Source organism: Camelus dromedarius, chromosome 14 (assembly GCF_036321535.1).
Source record: "Camelus dromedarius isolate mCamDro1 chromosome 14, mCamDro1.pat, whole genome shotgun sequence".
Taxonomy (NCBI): domain Eukaryota; kingdom Metazoa; phylum Chordata; class Mammalia; order Artiodactyla; family Camelidae; genus Camelus; species Camelus dromedarius.
The window spans coordinates 13238853-13255430 of NC_087449.1; the positions used below are offsets into that span (position 1 = coordinate 13238853).

Below are 16578 nucleotides of genomic sequence, written 5' to 3' on the forward strand. Positions count from 1 at the left end.
GCCCTGCAGTGGGCAATGATGAAAATAAATACAGTCTTATAGAATTTTATTTTATACTGTCATTAAAAATGTGTTTACAAAAGTTATTTAGTAACATGGGAAAGTCTGTATTATTAAATGAAAATTTTTGATTAAAACTTTATTAAGTATCTATTAATCAATGAAATACTCAAAAATGTTAATGTTAATTTCCTTTTTTATATTCACTGTAACTTTCCAAACTTTCCCTGGCAGGTAGTTTTGCTTTTATAAATAAGAAAAAAGTTGGTAAGTTTAAGAAAACACAAGGAAATGGAAGCATATTAAGCATCGAAGGAGAAGCAATCGCTGACTTGACATTTTTTAACAACCTTAGACTTCTGTTTAGATGGCTTGCTCATTTTACAAGCCTGTGAAATTAACTCCTATGATTGCAAATACTAGGATAAAATACAAGCTAGTTTGTGTGTGTGTGTGTGTGTGTGAAGTGAGGTTTTTCTAGGGGTCGTTATTATAGATTCTGGGGCAGCAGCATGGCTTAGTGGAAAGAGATGCACTTGGAGTGAACACATCATTAGTTGTGTGACCTTGGGGATAACGATGCTTTCCTCCCGGGTCTGTGGTGAGGGTTAAGCCAGATCATTAGAGCTCTTGGCGCAGGATAGGCACTTAATAAAAGCTGTTGACTCTGAGTTTTTTTCAAGGTTATGAATATACAGTAAAAAAAACTCCAAGTTTTAGATTGCGTTCTCTGCCAGTTTCCTCTAGACAAGATTAATTGAAAGGCAAAGTGGTTTTAAAAGGGTGTTGCTCATTTACTGTTTAGAACCAAGTGTGTTCTTCATGAGTCATCCAAACCAAAGACAAGACAAGCAAACAAAGGCGCCTCCCCACGACCATGTGGCGTGCCTCCAAAGTCCATCCCATCTGTTCCTCTCTGGGCCCACTCCCTTCTTGACCTCATGGGAAGTCCTAGCAAATTAATCAAAGAGGTAAATGGGCTCAGCTGCCCTCCTCACCCCAACACCCTTTCTTCCTTTGCATCTTGGAACTGAACGTCATTTCCTGGTTTTCCAAAGTCCTCAGCTAGACCAAGGGCCATCCTGAAGTGGAACCATAGTGTGGTGGCTAAAACTTAGTCTCAGTGATGTCAGACTGTTTGGTTTTGAGTGTTTGCCATGTTACTTAGCCTTTCTGGGCTTTAGTTCTACATCTGTAAAGTGGTTAAAAAAAAAAAGTCATAAGATTGTGGCACGGCTTAGGTATGGAAGAAACCTAAGTGCTCACATCAACAGATGAATGGATAAAGATGTGGAATACTACTCAGTCATAAAAAGAATGAAATTTTGCCATTGCAGCAATATGGATGGACTTGGAAGGGTATAATGCTGAGTGAAATAAGTCAGAGAACAATAAACACTGTATGACATCACTTATATGTGGAATCTAAAAAAATACAAGAGGGGATGGGGGGATGGCACCCTCCATGGTAAAAAATGTGTGCTTAGCATGGGTGAGGCCCTGGGTTCAATCCCCAGTACCGCCATTAAAAAAACTTTAAAAATACAACAAACTAGTGAATATAACAACAACAAAAAAGCAGACCCACAAATATAGAGAACAAACTAGTGGTTACCAGTGGGGAGGGCACGGAGGGGCAACCTAGGGGTGGGAGAGAAAAAGGTACAAGCTATTAGGTATGAAATATGTTACAAGGATATATTGTACAACATGGGGAATGCAACCACTATTTTATAATAACTATAAATGGAGTATAACCTTTAAAAATTGTGAATCACGTTATTGTCTACCTGTAACTTATATAATATTGTACATCAACTGCACTTCAATAAAAAATAAAGATTGTGACAAGGCTTCATGCACATAATATGCTCTGAATAGTGCCTGAAACATAATAAGCACTTGAGAAGTTTTAGTGATTATTGTTACTACTCTTCTTCCAGGTTCTTGCGCTAAAAATCCCTCATAAATGCAAGGCTAGAAAGCAGCCTCCTCAGTGAGGAGGTAGTGGAGGCTAGGACCTCAGGCTCTGGTGCTGGAGAGAGCGGAGTGTGCAACGTGGGGAAAGTCATTAATATCTCTTAAGTCTCAACTGAACCTTGGGGCTGGAGGTAGGGCTGTTAGGATAACTGAATAATGATTCGGGGGTTGGCACTTGATACATTTTGGCTATTACTATTGTTGTAAATGTATTGTGTATATTATCTCATTTAGTCTTCACAAAACCCCATTTTGCAAGTGAGGAAACTTTGGCGTAGAGGAGTTTGAGGTCACATGAGTAGTAATTAGCAAAACCGGGCTCAGACTCAGGCACTCGGCACCCCAGCCCGTGGTTTTACCCACTGTGCACCCCTGTACACCACCTCTTCTACTTAGAGACAAAGAACTCATTCATGCTTCAGGGTCAATGGCCAACAATGACTTTATATGTTTCTACTCCTCCTAATAGGGTTACCTTTTAAAATAAAGCTTCTGTGATTTTTGATATTTCATAATACAGTAACTTCTGCTGGTCTGAATTTAAACCTGAAAAGGAATGTGCAATTAACAATGTTCTAAGATGATGGAGGTTTTACTTAGCTGCAGTTAGCCACATCTGGTTCAATCACATAAGCTAATGATGAAAAACTGAGAGAGACCCTCTAGTGACACAGTATCACCCCCAACCCCTTTGGATTCCATATGATGGGATTTTAGGTACTGAAGCAGGATAGTGGGGGTGAATTTAGATATTTCTGAGATAATGATGGTGGGAGCTGATGTTACACACACACACACACACACACACACACATACACACACACACTTTGGCCTTTACTTAAACAGACTCAGAGAAGGAAAGGACTTTAGGAGGCATATAATTTTTCTACCCAGTACAGAAATCACTTTATGTTAAGCATCCCTGAGGAATGGCTGCCTAGAATTTATTTGAGTATCTTCAATGATGTATCCAAAGGTAACCCTAGTTAGAAAACGCCTTCCTGCATTGACCTGAATTCCAACTCTGTAAGTTCCATCTCCGGGGCCGTAGTCTCTATTACATAGTAATACAGAAGTTTAACGCCTTCTTCTTAAATGATACAGCCCCTTACAGATAACTGAATTTCCTCACTGAATGGTTAATTATTGAGCATGTCAGGTGCTGTGCCCGGGCCGGGAACACAGGTGTGAACCAGACCGCAGACCCCACCCGCCACGGCGTGAACAGGCCCACAAGAGCCTGGCCTGGCTAGCCACTGCGCTCTCACGAAAATGTACTTCTCCATCTAGATATTTCTAGATCCTCCAACCACGTCTCGTCTGATAGCTTTTGGATCCCTCAACATCCTTGCAACCCTCCTTGGAAAGCATGTAAATTAAAAACATTTTTCATCATCGCCCCATAATTTTTTTTTAATTCCCTGTTCTCTGGTTAGAGTTTACAGAATGTCAGACTTCTGCCCTTTGAGATTCTTCTACATTCTATTTGTGGAGAAAATATTCTGAATTGGCCTCTTATACCTTGTCAAGCATTATGCAGAGAATTGAGGAATTACAGTGAAGGAGACACTGTCCGGGTCCTTATCTATAATCTCCTGGGGGAGAAAGACGTACACAAATGGCCATAATACATGTGACAAGAGCTGTGACAGGAACAGGGACAAGTGCTGGTAAAAGTAAGGGCAGTCTATCCTGAAAGCTTTAAGGATGGTACTGGAATCCCAAGTGGATTTTTACTTTCACTATTTTATTATTTTCTTCCTCTCTTTCTATAATGTATTGGGGGGGGGGTCCTTTCAAAAGCCTAAGTGAAAAAGCTGTTGTTCTATGGTATTTTCTACCTGCATTTAAAATAAGGCATGAGAAATTACAGTAAATAATCACCATGTGAAGACTTACGTTTCTAGAACTACTACGTGTATAGTGCTTTATATCTGATCTAATGCCTTGATAGAAATCAGCTCTTGAATCTTCACATTATTTTCTTCATTTTATAGATTTGGAAACTGAGGCACAGGGAAGTAAGTGGATGTGTCAACAGCACAAAGCCACTACGTGGTAGAACCAGAACTCAAATCCATCCAGGACCGTGAGCCTGAGGGTCTTAGCTTGCTGAGCTGCAACCACCACCCTTAATAAAACCATAGATCCAACATGAAAATTCCCAAAACCCCGCAGAAAAAGAATGATAATTCACCAGTAGGTGGACAATGGTAACTCTGCTCCTTGGCCACTGATGCCCAGGTTTTTGAGCACCCTCCCCACTCTTACTTCTGTAAATACATAATAATCCCAGAAGGTTATTTGGTTTCCCATTAACAACAGTCTCCTGTCTTTTAAGGCTCCAAGGCACAGCCAACCACAGGTCCCACAGGAGTTCTATTTCCTCTCCTTTATTATGCAGTCATGCTCTTCTGTTATCACAAACATTTTCATTTTACTTTAAAATGGCAGGACATTCGAGGTTATTCCAGTTCTTAAGATGCTACAGGAGCCCGTGAGATTAATCATAAAACCTGTCTGACAAGACTAATAGGGTTTTTGAAAAGAGAAAAGCAAACAGTCTCTACTGGTCCGTCTCCCATAGGTTTTTGACCCCTGGAATGTATCCTACTGCTTTGAAGTAAAAAAATTCTAGTTTTCATTTCCTTCTGCAAAGATTTCTCCTAGAGTCCTGGGATGGGGCACACCAGATGTGTGCTGTGTGGAGGCATTTACTTTAACGTCTCCGAGTGTGGAAATGTATTGAGCTCCTGGCTCAAAGCTGGTAACTGAAGTGACATAATGTAACTGTTCGATGTTTAATATCGATACCGAAAACATGAAGGACAGCCCTGACTTTGCAGTGAAGAATGGTCAAAATAAAATACATCCTTATGTAATTTATGAGGTTTAAAAACGGGACTTGTCTTTCTTCTTACAGAATCACTTAGCTCCAGACTGCCCAAGGCCAGCGGGGACGGTCAGGAAGGGCCGGCCGCCTAAGCCTGCGGCAGGGACTTTGTTTCCATGTTTGGGGAAGGCTAGCCTTACATCTTTCGGACCTCGGTCCCTCTCCCTCTCCAAAGTCCCTGCTGTCGTCTTTCCAACAGATCACCAACAATCTTCACTACCAAGGACAGATGCTTCCTGCAGAGCTGAGCAGTCACCTGGCCGCTCCAGCTTCCCAGCTGCAGTCAGTCCTTGCAGGACTTGTCACAACAACTTGACTTGCCCATCAGAACAGGACTCAGGGTGTCAGCTCGCAACTCGGTACGTCTCCACATTATGATCAGTGCTGTGCTGCTGAAAGATACAGCTTTGGGAATGGCCCCATCTTAAGCCAACTTTACAAATACAACCTAACACAGGTACTGGGCTTAGTGTAATATTTCTTGATTTAGAAGCTGAATATCACTATGGAAATTCACTTAAAACACACACACACACACACACACACACACACACACACACACACCCAACCACCAGTAAAGCCTGTCTGTTCTGATCAGGGAATGTGCCATGATGATTTTATTCAGTGAGTCCATTTTGATCCTGACTGTGTCCCTGTCACAGTGTAGCAGACATAAAAGAAGTACAAGATGGGGTCCTCCCTCTGGAGAAGGAGGGAAGGAAAAGGAGATATTTACTGGATGGTCTCCTGTGCCAGGTGCTTCTACATGGATCGTCTCTTTTAACCCAAAGAGCCTGCAAGGTGTTATGTCCATTTTTACAGATGAAGAAACTCAGGCTTGAAGAGGTAACTTGCAACCAACCCACAGGTGCAGCCCTGAATCTGAACTAGGTCTGTCCAGCTTCACAGTCCACGCTCTTTCTCATCATGGATTCATGGAGGAGGCAATCAGGGAGGAACACGAAGCAGAATGTAGTGAAATATGAAATTACACAGAACCAAGCACTGAGACTTAGGGTACGAGCTTCAGGTGCATCGGGTGCTCAGTGGGGCAGGCAAGAGATGAATGTTTAATTATCAGAGAAGGTCTCAAGGAAGAAGAAGTAGGATTTGAAATGATCCTTGCAGGATTGTTAGGATCAAACATTCTTTTGAATAAAGAGCCAATTCCTACTGGTAACATAAAGTCACATTTTTAAAGAAGTCAAATGTGCTTCTAGTCCTTCTGGGCTTTGCCCCCTAACCGTCCTCTGTCCACTTAACTTGCTGCCCTAGGTCCGCCCTCCCGTACACGCCCTCCCTAATGCTCTGCTCTGCTCTCTTTGAAGCACGTATTTGGTGAAACTCCATCACTGAGTGAAGCGAAACATGGACAGTCTCTGTGCCCCATGGAAGCTCCACAGGCCTCTGAATCTTCAGTACCTAGAAGAGCATCTGGCACCTATGGGACACCCACCAAACATCTGCTAAATAAATGGAAAAACGTGAAAAGGATCAAGTGGTTAAAACTAATTTCCAGGCACTAACGTCAAATGGGCTCTTGGACTTTATATGCGAGTCCAGTCCTGCTGTGTTTCCTTCGTCCATTCTTTGCTGGATTTTGCAACATTTCAGTCCCTCCTCGCTTCAAATCTTAGACTCTCAACAGATGGCTTTGCCTCTGGAAGTCATCTGACAGGAACTCATCAACTTCTCACCGTTAAACATACAAGCCTACACTCCCACCTGACTGGTGCTTGTTCTGTTATAACCCAGGTGTGCGTGCTCTTCTGTCCTAAGGCCAGTCTCCCCACCTGTGCTTTAGAACTCAGTCCTTCTGCTTTCAGAGTATATACTACTCTCTTGTACATTCTCCGTCTCATGAGTGAGTGGATCCTTCCTATGTCCAAATGTCTCCATTACAAACGAACAAGCCAGCGTCCCCCAAAAGCTCTTTGTAAGGTCAACAATTTCCTCCATGGTTCCATATGCAATGGCCGCTTTCCATTCCCTCTTTTTCTAATCCTCTCATCAGCATTTGACACTCTGCTTCTTGAAATACTGTTTTCCTTGGCTTTTAGAACACCACGTTCTGCTGCCGTTCCTCCTATCTCTCTAACAACTTCCTTTGTATCTTTTTTGCTGCCTGGTCTCCCTCTACCCAGCCTTTAAATTTCCTCAGTGCTCAGCTTTAGACCCTCTTTGCTTCTCAGTTCTGTCCTCTATTCTATGAGTATTTCATCTCCACTCACAGCTTCAAGGTCTACCTATGTTCAGAAGTTCAGAAATTTATATTTCCAGTCCAGATCTTTCCTCTAAAACCAGACCTATATATTTAATTCTTCACTTGAATTTTCTACTTGGGTGCATTAAAGCCCTTTGGACTCAGTGTGTCTAAAATTACACTCATGCTCTTTTCTTATGGAATTGGTGTTTTCTTAGTGTTCTTTCTTAGTGAATGTCACTACTGCCCACCCAGCTGTACAAGTGAAAAACTCAGGCATCATATTCCACAGCTCACCCCTCACTGGCTCTCATATCTATTCCAGCATGAAGTCCTGTTGATTTTACTCCACAAGTACCTCTCAAATACATCCCTTTCTGTCCCTCTCCTCCCCAACTCTGGTGTAAGGTACCATCCATGACCTCTTGTCTGGACCTCTGCAGTTCCCGCTGGACTTCCCAGATCCAGTCTTGCCTTCCTCCAGAAATTCTTTTTTCTCCTCCACCTGCTGGAAGTATGAGGAGATTTTTCTCTGATATTCCCTGTGAGGCTCTGGTAGAGCTCCAGGAGGTAAAACCCACAAAAGTGTGGGGACCCCATGACTGGATGCCCCTGGATTTTTTTATCCTCAGACTTGCCCACACTGAGTCTCCAGCAATTCATCACTTACAGTTTAGGTTTTCTTTCCCAGGCTCTCCTGGTTCTTGTGGAGGTTCCTGCTTTGGTAAGTCGTGATTCTCTGAGTCGGCCTGTCTGTCTCTCCAGTTCTGGCTGCAGTAGTTTGCCCTGTGACCTCACTTCTAAGAAGAGAGTTTTTAGTTTGTCCAGCTTTTCACTTGTGAGGATAGTGGTAATTTTTACACTCCTACATGCCAGATTGAAAATCTTAAGTGCTCTACTAGCATTCACTTAACTGAAAGGGTGGTGGCCTCTCTCAGCTACAGAAAGGCATGGAAAAGTTCTGCCTAAGTTGAGTCTGAGGGAGGGAAGAAAGGGGTTCACGTTTATGGAGTGTTTGCTCCATACGAGGCACCTTGCACTCCCTACTTCTTGCAACGATACTTCTTTTTTCCCCTTTATTCAAGTTGCATTTCTTTAACTTTTTAAATTGAAGTATAGCTAGTTTACAATGCTTTGTCAATTTCTGATGTACAGCATAATGTTTCAGTCATACATATACATACATACACTCATTGCCATATTTTTTTCAGTATAAGTCACTACAAGATATTGAATATAGTTCCCTGCACTATACAGTATGAACTTGTTGCTTATCTATTTTATATATAGTAGTATCTGCAAATCTCAAACTCTCAATTTATCCCTTCCCACCCCCTCCCCACCCACCCCGGTAACCATAAGTTTGTTTTTCTATGTCTGTAAGTCTGTTTCTGTTTTGTAAATAAGTTCATTTGTGTCATTTTTTAAAGATTCCACATATAAGTGATATCATATGGTATTTTTCTTTCTCTTTCTGGCTTACTTCACTCAGAATGATGATACCCAGGTCCATCCATGTCACAACAATACTTCTAAGTGAGGTGACCCTCATTGTTTTCTAGAAGAGGAAACCCCAGCTCAAAGAGTTAGCAAGAGTCAGCAAGTTATCAAAAAGTTACATATTAAGTAGAAGAACTAGAAATCATTTTATTGGCTTAAAAAATGGACATTTATTAAGCACATGCTGTGTGCTAGGTTGAGTGGCAGGAGAGTAGAACCCAGTCCCTGCAATGCAGGGGGGTATTGTAACACTGGGTCTCATAGTCCCCCAAGAAGGTGAATCAAATGTGCAATGAGAAGTGCTTAGTCAAAGAGAAGGGTGGTCCTGATGGAGCATGAGTAGGGGTTGTCTGGCATAGGGGTACTGGGGTTGTGGAAGCTTCCATGTAGAGGAAAGAGATTGTGCAAAGCACAACCCACTTGGGAGGAACTGCAAATGGATGGATGTGGCTGGAGCATTCCGTGTGTTTTGGTAATTGGCAAGGGATGAGTCTGGGGAGGGAGGGAGGGATGGGGTCAGACTGTAATTTGAAAATTGCCATGTATTATGACAAGAGGTTCCAATTTAATTCTGACATCAGTGAAGAACCAAGAAGAGTTTTGAGCAATGGACTGTGATGATTGGCTTCGTTTTTCAGCAAGATGATTTTGATGGGTGAGGAGCCTGGGGAAGAGAGACTGGTTAGAAGACTGTGTCAGTGGTCCTGGGGATGAAGGATAAGGGTGTGGACCAGGGCAGTGGCAGTGGAACTGTAGAGGGAAGGAGTGATGCCTGCACAGAACCAACCAGCTTCTTGATCCAACTGATACAGGGAGAGAGGAAAAAGGAGGGAGGCTAAGAAGACACCCTTGTCTCCGGCTTGGACAGCTGGGAGGATGGTGCTGTCATTCACAGAAATAGGGAAAACAGGAGGAAGAACAGATTTTGTGGGGGAAGATGGTGAGTTCAGTTTTGGATGTGTGGAGTTTGAGATGCACAGGGGAAATACAACCAGTGCTGCTTAGCAGGCAGACATAGGCATTGGAAGCTCACCAGCGAGCTCCGAGTAAAGCGGAAATCACGGCTGTGGTCCAGCTTCTCAAAGGAGAACGTGTGCAGGGCGGAGTGAAGGGACCATGGCCAGGATGCTGGGAGGCACCCAACTGACAGAATGGACCAATGGAAAGGAGCTCAGCAAGGAAACCAAGGATGAGTAAACCAAGAAGGACGAGGACTGTGAGAGAGAGAATACATTGTAGGAGAGGGGCAAGAGCTTTGTGGCTCAGGCTGGCTTGATACCCCCTAAACCCACCTCTCCCTTCCTGGACACATAAGTAAGTTCCATTTTCCAGCCTTTGCATGTAGGGAGAGCCAGCGACTGGGGACATAAAACGATTGTGGGGTGAGGTAAAGTGCAGTTAAGAGTGGGTCTCCTTTCCCCATGCTTTTTTCCTTCCCATCCATGGTCTCTTTGGAAGTCATATGTTAAAGGACCTCTGGAAGGAAAGCACTCAGATTCTGAGTTTTATCTGTTACCATCGCAGAGCTGCACCTGTCTCTCCTGATCCTGGCTCTGCAGTCAGACGCCTGTGTTTGAATTCTGTCTTTACCTCTTGCCAGCTGTGTGACCTTAAGTAAACTGCTTAACATCTCTGTGCCTCAGTTCCCTTAACAGTAAAATGGGGATAATAATATCAATCACATGTAATTGTCTCAGGATAAAAATGAGGTAATATGTGAAGCACTTAGAACAGTATTAAATAATGTAGAAATGTTAGAAGCTAATGGAGAGGAGAGTGTCAAGAAGGGGGCTGGTTTAGAGATGCAGTCAGCAAACTGCGGTCCTCAGGTCAGATCCACTCTGCTGCCTGTTTGTGTTCAGCCTCTCAGTTAAGAATGGCTTTCACATTTTTAAATAGTTGAAATAAATCACACGCAAATATGTGGAATTCAAATTTCAGTGTCCATGAATGAAGCTCTACTCGGACACGGCCGTATTCCTGTTTAAGTGTAGTCGTAGCCACTTCTGCACCGCAACGACAGGTCTGACTAATTGCAACGAAGATGTTATGGCTCACAAAGCCTTAAATATTTACTGCCTGGCCCTTTACAGTAAAAGCGTGCTGAATCAAAGGCAGCCAAGGTCAAGAAAGGTAACTTAAAAAGTATTAACTGGAATTGGCGATAGACTACCAGTGACTTTGATAATGGCTTTGTTTGGAGTGGTGAAAGTATAAATGAGATTTTGGTGCCAGGCTGATCATAGTTTGATTTCTGGCTCTACAGCTTGTTACCGGTGTAGTCAAGGGAAGTCACTGAACTTGTATGAGCTTCAGTTTTCTCAGCTGTAAATTGGGGATAAACAGAGCTGCCTTCTTGAGTTACCGTAGAGATTAGCAATAATGCACGTAAACCATAGAACACAGTGTCTAGCTCATAGTAGGTACTCAATAAATGCAGCACTTGCTTCAATTTAATCTGCTGCCCCCCAAATTGCTGTGCCTTTGTGCCTTTTCACTTTGAATATTTTATTTTGTTTTCTGTGTTCTGATGTTTTACACTATACGCCAAGTCTTTGCTCAAATCTCTCCTTTTTAATGAGGCCATCATAGTTCATACTGACTGTCTTATTTAATACTGTAATCTGTCCCCCACCCCAGCATTCCTAATCCTTCTACCCAGTTCTACATTTTTTTTCTCATAGAACTTACCAGTCTAGAGAATTTACTCATTCATTTATTTTGTTTTTTTAAATTAAAACAATAAAAAAATTTTTTAACAGAGAGGAGGTAATTAGGTTTATTTATTTAGTTAGTTTTTTGATGGTACTGGGGATTGAACCCAGGACCTCATGCTTGCTAAGCATGCACTCTATCACTTAAGCTATATCCTCCCCACTAAAAAAATTTTTTTTTACTGAAGTATAGTCAGTTTACAATGTTGTGTCAATTTCTGGTGTACAGCATAATGTTTCAGTCATACATATACATACACATATGCATTTTTATATTCTTTTTCAGTGTAGGTTAGTACAAGATATTGAATATTGTTTCCTGTGCTATACAGTATAAACTTGTTGTTTATCTATTTAAAATATAATAGTTAGTATCTGCAAATCTTGAACTCCCAGTTTATCCCTTCCCACCCCCTTCTCCTCTAGTAACCATAGGCTAATTTTCTACGTCTGTGAGTCTGTTTCTGTTTTGTAAATAAGCTCATTTGTCTTTTTTTTGTAGATTCCACATATAATTGATATCATATGGTGTTATCCTTTTTCTCTCTGGCTTATTTCACTTAGAATGATGGTTTCCAGGTCCATCCATGTTGCTGCAAATGGCATTATTTTATTATTTTTTATTTCTGAGTGAGAATTTACTAATTTTTAAATTTATGACTATATTATGTTCATTGTTTACTATCTGTCTTCCCCATCAGGATGAAAGTTCCTTGCCTGAATTACATAGTTAGATATTCCAAGTGACTAAACAGTACCTGACACACAGTAGGTGCTCTATTAATATTTGTTGAATGACTAAACAAGAAAAGAATAGGTGAGGAATTTTTTTATCCTGCTCAGGACTAGATGTGTTCCTTCAATCTGGGGACTTGTCTTCTCTCATCTCTGTAATATTCTCAACCATCATCTGCTATAATGCAGCTCTGCTCCATCCCCTCCACCTTCTCCTTCTGGAACTCCTTTCAGAGCAGGTTGAACAAATAATTCTATCCTCAGTGTCTCCTAAGTTCTTTCTTATATTTGACAATGATTTAGCCCTCTGTTTTATTCTGAGGCAATTTCCTCAGCTCTACCATTGTCTTTTCAGCTGTGTCTAGTCTATTCTTCAACTCGTTAATTGAATTTTTATTACAATGACAATATTTTTTGTGCCTAGAATTTCTATTTCGTTCCCCCTTTTCCTTCCTGCCTTTTCCTTTCCATTCTCTCCTGCACTTGTTTCATGGTTTCTAATCTTCTCTTTATCTCTTTGGATATTTTAAATATTCCTATATTAAGATTTCTTTCCAACTCTTCTGTTATCTCTAGTCTTTGGCGTGTGAGCCCTTCCATTTGTTTAATCAGCTGGATTTCTTGTTATGAGTCATTTCTTTGTGTGGTCTGTAATTTTGGATGATGAGCTCACTTTTCATAGTGATTATCTGGCATTTGCCTCTGCTGGGGTCTTAAGGGTTAGCAACTGAAAAGGCTCCCAAAATGCACCACTGAATGGCTTGTCTTTGGAGGTCAGGATGGGAGGTGGAGATGTGTGTGTTAGGGAAGATGACTGAAGCTCACTTCTCCACTGTGAAACCATCTGTGTAACTCTGGGCAAATTACTCTTGGAGACTGCATTCTCTTATCTGGGAGATAAAGACAGTAATTCCTATTTCCGAGAGATGTCGTGAAGAATTAGCGAGATAATCAAGTTAAGGAAGTTAGCACAACGTTTACTATGTACAAAGTGCTTAAAAAATACTAAAAATATTTTTAAATACTTGCCAATATCTTCTCCTTGCTTTGTGATATAATAGAAGAAACTTAATGCTCATGAAAATAGCTTCTGAACACGTACATGAAACGGAAAGACAGCCATTACATTTGGACACTGGTCAGATTTATCTGCTTTACTCATGACATGTGTTAGCTGAAAATGGGTGAAAAAAACCCCAGATGAACATGTTCGCTTGGCTTTCAGCCACTGCAGAAGAGCACTGTTGAGAGGTGGAAGGAAGTTTCAGACGTTATTCTTTTTAAAAAACACAGCCTAATTGGAGAATGGGAACATTTGCCAACTATTTTGGATCATTAAAACTTAGCAGTAGGAAGAGTTCCTTTGCCGAGAGGAAAATGAGCCAGATACGTTTCTTTGGTTTTATTCAAATAGAAAATACATTTAACTTCTTGGCTATGTTGTCCTTGGTCATTAGTCCCTTTCAAAGATTAGGAAGAGAAAAGCAGGTCCCTGACCCTGTAGTCAATGCGTAGTTAATACTGTCAGTTTGTTATTGGAAAGGGATCAAGACGCAGGCAAATTCCTGGGCAAGGGAACCTCACATAACCTCACTTCTATCTCCTGTAACTCTAGACCACAAATCTTTCCTCAGTTAATTGCCATTTGGAGTCTGTGGATACAGGAGGCCTAAAGGGCCAAAGTTAGTGAATAAAAGCTATGAGCTACTATGATTTATCATGGACAATGTTACTAGTTACCTGGAAACATTTCACAGAATGATTAATAACTCCAATTTTCATGAAACATTTATAAAGACTAAAATTAAAAACATTTAAACAGAAACACTTTTAGATTTTAATTACCTGATCTTCATAATCAGATCCTGTATCAATGATCTCTCCAGCGTCCAACATCATTGAAGAATCAAGGTCACCTGAACCTAAGATTCAGAAAACAAAGATTACCTGATGGAGGCTGTCTGTGTACGTTTCTAAAGCAAGCAGCCTCCCACCAGGTTTCCATACTGTCCTTATGATCACATCAAATATTTATAGACCCTTCCCATTGGCCAGGCACTGTTTGGCTTGCAGGTGGGAAATGCAGATACTCTGGACACCGTCTCCACCCTTAAGAAGAAGATGATCTTGTCGACTGATCTGTCAGCAGTGAAGTTCAGAAACCGGAAAGGAAAGGCTACTGATTCTGATTAGCAGTGGAAGAGCTGACGGAGGTGGGGTTCTCCACAGGAGCTAGTCTACGAGCCTGGACTGCGAGGGTGTGGAAGGGCTGTCCAGAAGGAGAAGTGGTTTAGGACTGTGTGGCAGTAACTGAGGAAGAAGGAACACCAGGTGTGAAATACAGAGTGGGAGCAGAGCAAGGGGTTTCCAGGAAAAAAGAGGGGCTGAGTTTGCTCACTCCATGAGAACTCGAGAAATTTTTCCTCCAGCCTTGGATTACCTGAGTCCCTGAAGATGAGAAAAATCAGGTTAACTTAATGTATTAATGTAGAGTTTTTCCCCCAGGGTACTACAGGTTACAGTGAATTGCCTGCCCATGAATCCCCAAGGCTGAGACTTAAACCAGTGATTTCCATAATGGGGTCCCTGAAGAACAACTGATTGATCACCCTCATCTAAGGGCTCTCTCCTGCTGGGAAATACATATTCCCTAACTAGCCAGAAAGGCAGCCTTCAGTGCTGCCCACAGAGCGCCAGGTGCCCCCTGAAACACTCCACGCTTCACTGTACACGTGCCTTTGCCAAGTAACTCTTATTTAGAATCTGCAACGAGTAATATGTGATGAAGATGGATTTCTTTTTTAAATGTCAAGCATCTCACACACTTGTCAGACATGGACCTCTCACAGAGATGCTGCTTTCATACCTTCCTCCAAAAAGAGAACCAAGGTATGTCCCCACAGTCTTTTCTCTTGTCTTCCGTTTTTTTTTCTTTTTTCTTCTCATCACTACCTCTGCCGTTTAACAAACTAAGTACTAGCACGTGTTCCCAAGTATTAAGCAGTAACGTCATTGTTCCTTGTGTCTGCATCATTAAAAACTTTTTAAGGATGATAAAGATTTTCAAAATGGAGATACTTGACTTGTCAAACCATTTTGGAAAAGTAACCATAGAGCTGCCATGTCTAGTGGCATAAACGTATACTGCACAATTCTTGGTGACGCCCACGGCAGCCCCAGGGTTGAGGTGCTTGTTAGAGGGGAGTTGGGAGGACTCTGCACCACATGCTATTAATACAGCGAGACTAGTGGGGTGAAATGGAAACTTCAATTTTACACATATGTTTTTAAGTAAAGGAATTGTACATGTATGATTTTTCTATCTTTGTGCTTTTGGTATTTTTCAAATAAAATTTTTCATAAATTTTTATGAAAGTACTTGACGTCTCAGAGCCCACTTTGAAGATCAGTTTGCCTATGTGTACTGAGGCAGTAAAGATGTCAGAAGTAAAACACAGTTCTCTCTTATAAGAACACAGACATTTTAGAATTTAGTATTTCACTGACTCCCACCCTGTCATTTTAGAAAAAGAGGAAAATGAGCCGTGGCGAAGTTAAATAACTTGGCCACGGTCCTGTAGAAAGCAGTTGACGTCAAGACAGGAGTCAGAGCTCCCACCTCGAACACGTCCCACTGACTCCAAGTTCCAAGCAGGCGTAATCCAAACGGCCATATAATGGTGGTCTTTCATTACAGTGCCCTACAGGACAGGACCTGGAGGCGTGTGCCGCCTCGCCTACATTCTGAGAAAGGGAGGAACAGTGAGTGGCTGATAATGAGGGGGGTCACTGGGCGGCTGTGGAAATGGAAGAACAAAAAGCGAATCAAGGAGAGTCACTCCAGCCTGTGACAAGGTGGCTGCTACTGACAGCGTCGTCAGAGGCATCGCCGAAGTTAATTAGCTTCCATCACTTCCACAGTATGAATATTATCCACCCCTGACTAGTGGACTTGGTGACAGGCACTCAGATGATACCCTCCCCTCAGAATTCAGAGTGACTCACGTGGAGTGCGCAGCGTGATCGGAACACGGAGATCTTATTAAACATATAGCTGTTTCCGTTCCTGCGTCCTACTTATTTAATCAGAAACTGTTCTTTTGGTTGTTTTAATAACGGACAATGTGAAGAGCTCTTAACCCAGTTCACAGAAATATTGCACATTAATATTTGAAAATGGAACAAGGTTATTAGAAAACTAACTTCAGCAATGGTTAGAATGAAAGAATGAAGAGGTCTTGGTTTAAAAACCAACAACTCGTGCTTCTTAGGAAGAAGAGATTGACTTTCCTAATAAAACGCTTTCAACAGAAATTTTATTGTATCATCAAGGGGTGGAATTTCTTGACATATTGTTGCTCTTGGCAACAGTCCTAACAGATCATAGAAGGAAGGCAACAGACAAAGGATGGCATTATCGGCTCAGATAATGATTGAATAACTTTCATTTCCTTTTAGTATCGGTTGCTTGGTTTGCTGAAAATGGAACCTTTAATAATAGCCTAAGGTTTGACGTTCAGAATAGGGAGGTAAATACCGCCATATGTACACAT

The 16578-nt window shown here is 41.7% G+C and overlaps 1 protein-coding gene across 3 annotated transcripts in view; it reads right to left on the reverse strand.

Annotated features, from left to right (window-relative positions):
- Positions 1-16578, reverse strand: part of AK5 (adenylate kinase 5) — a 213569-nt gene that overhangs the window by 78990 nt on the left and 118001 nt on the right. For all 3 annotated transcript variants that reach the window (XM_031465421.2, XM_010989052.3, XM_031465420.2), the window contains exon 8: positions 13871-13947. In XM_031465421.2, coding sequence (XP_031321281.1) covers positions 13871-13947 — 77 coding nt within the window. The remainder of the gene's footprint in view (positions 1-13870; positions 13948-16578) is intronic.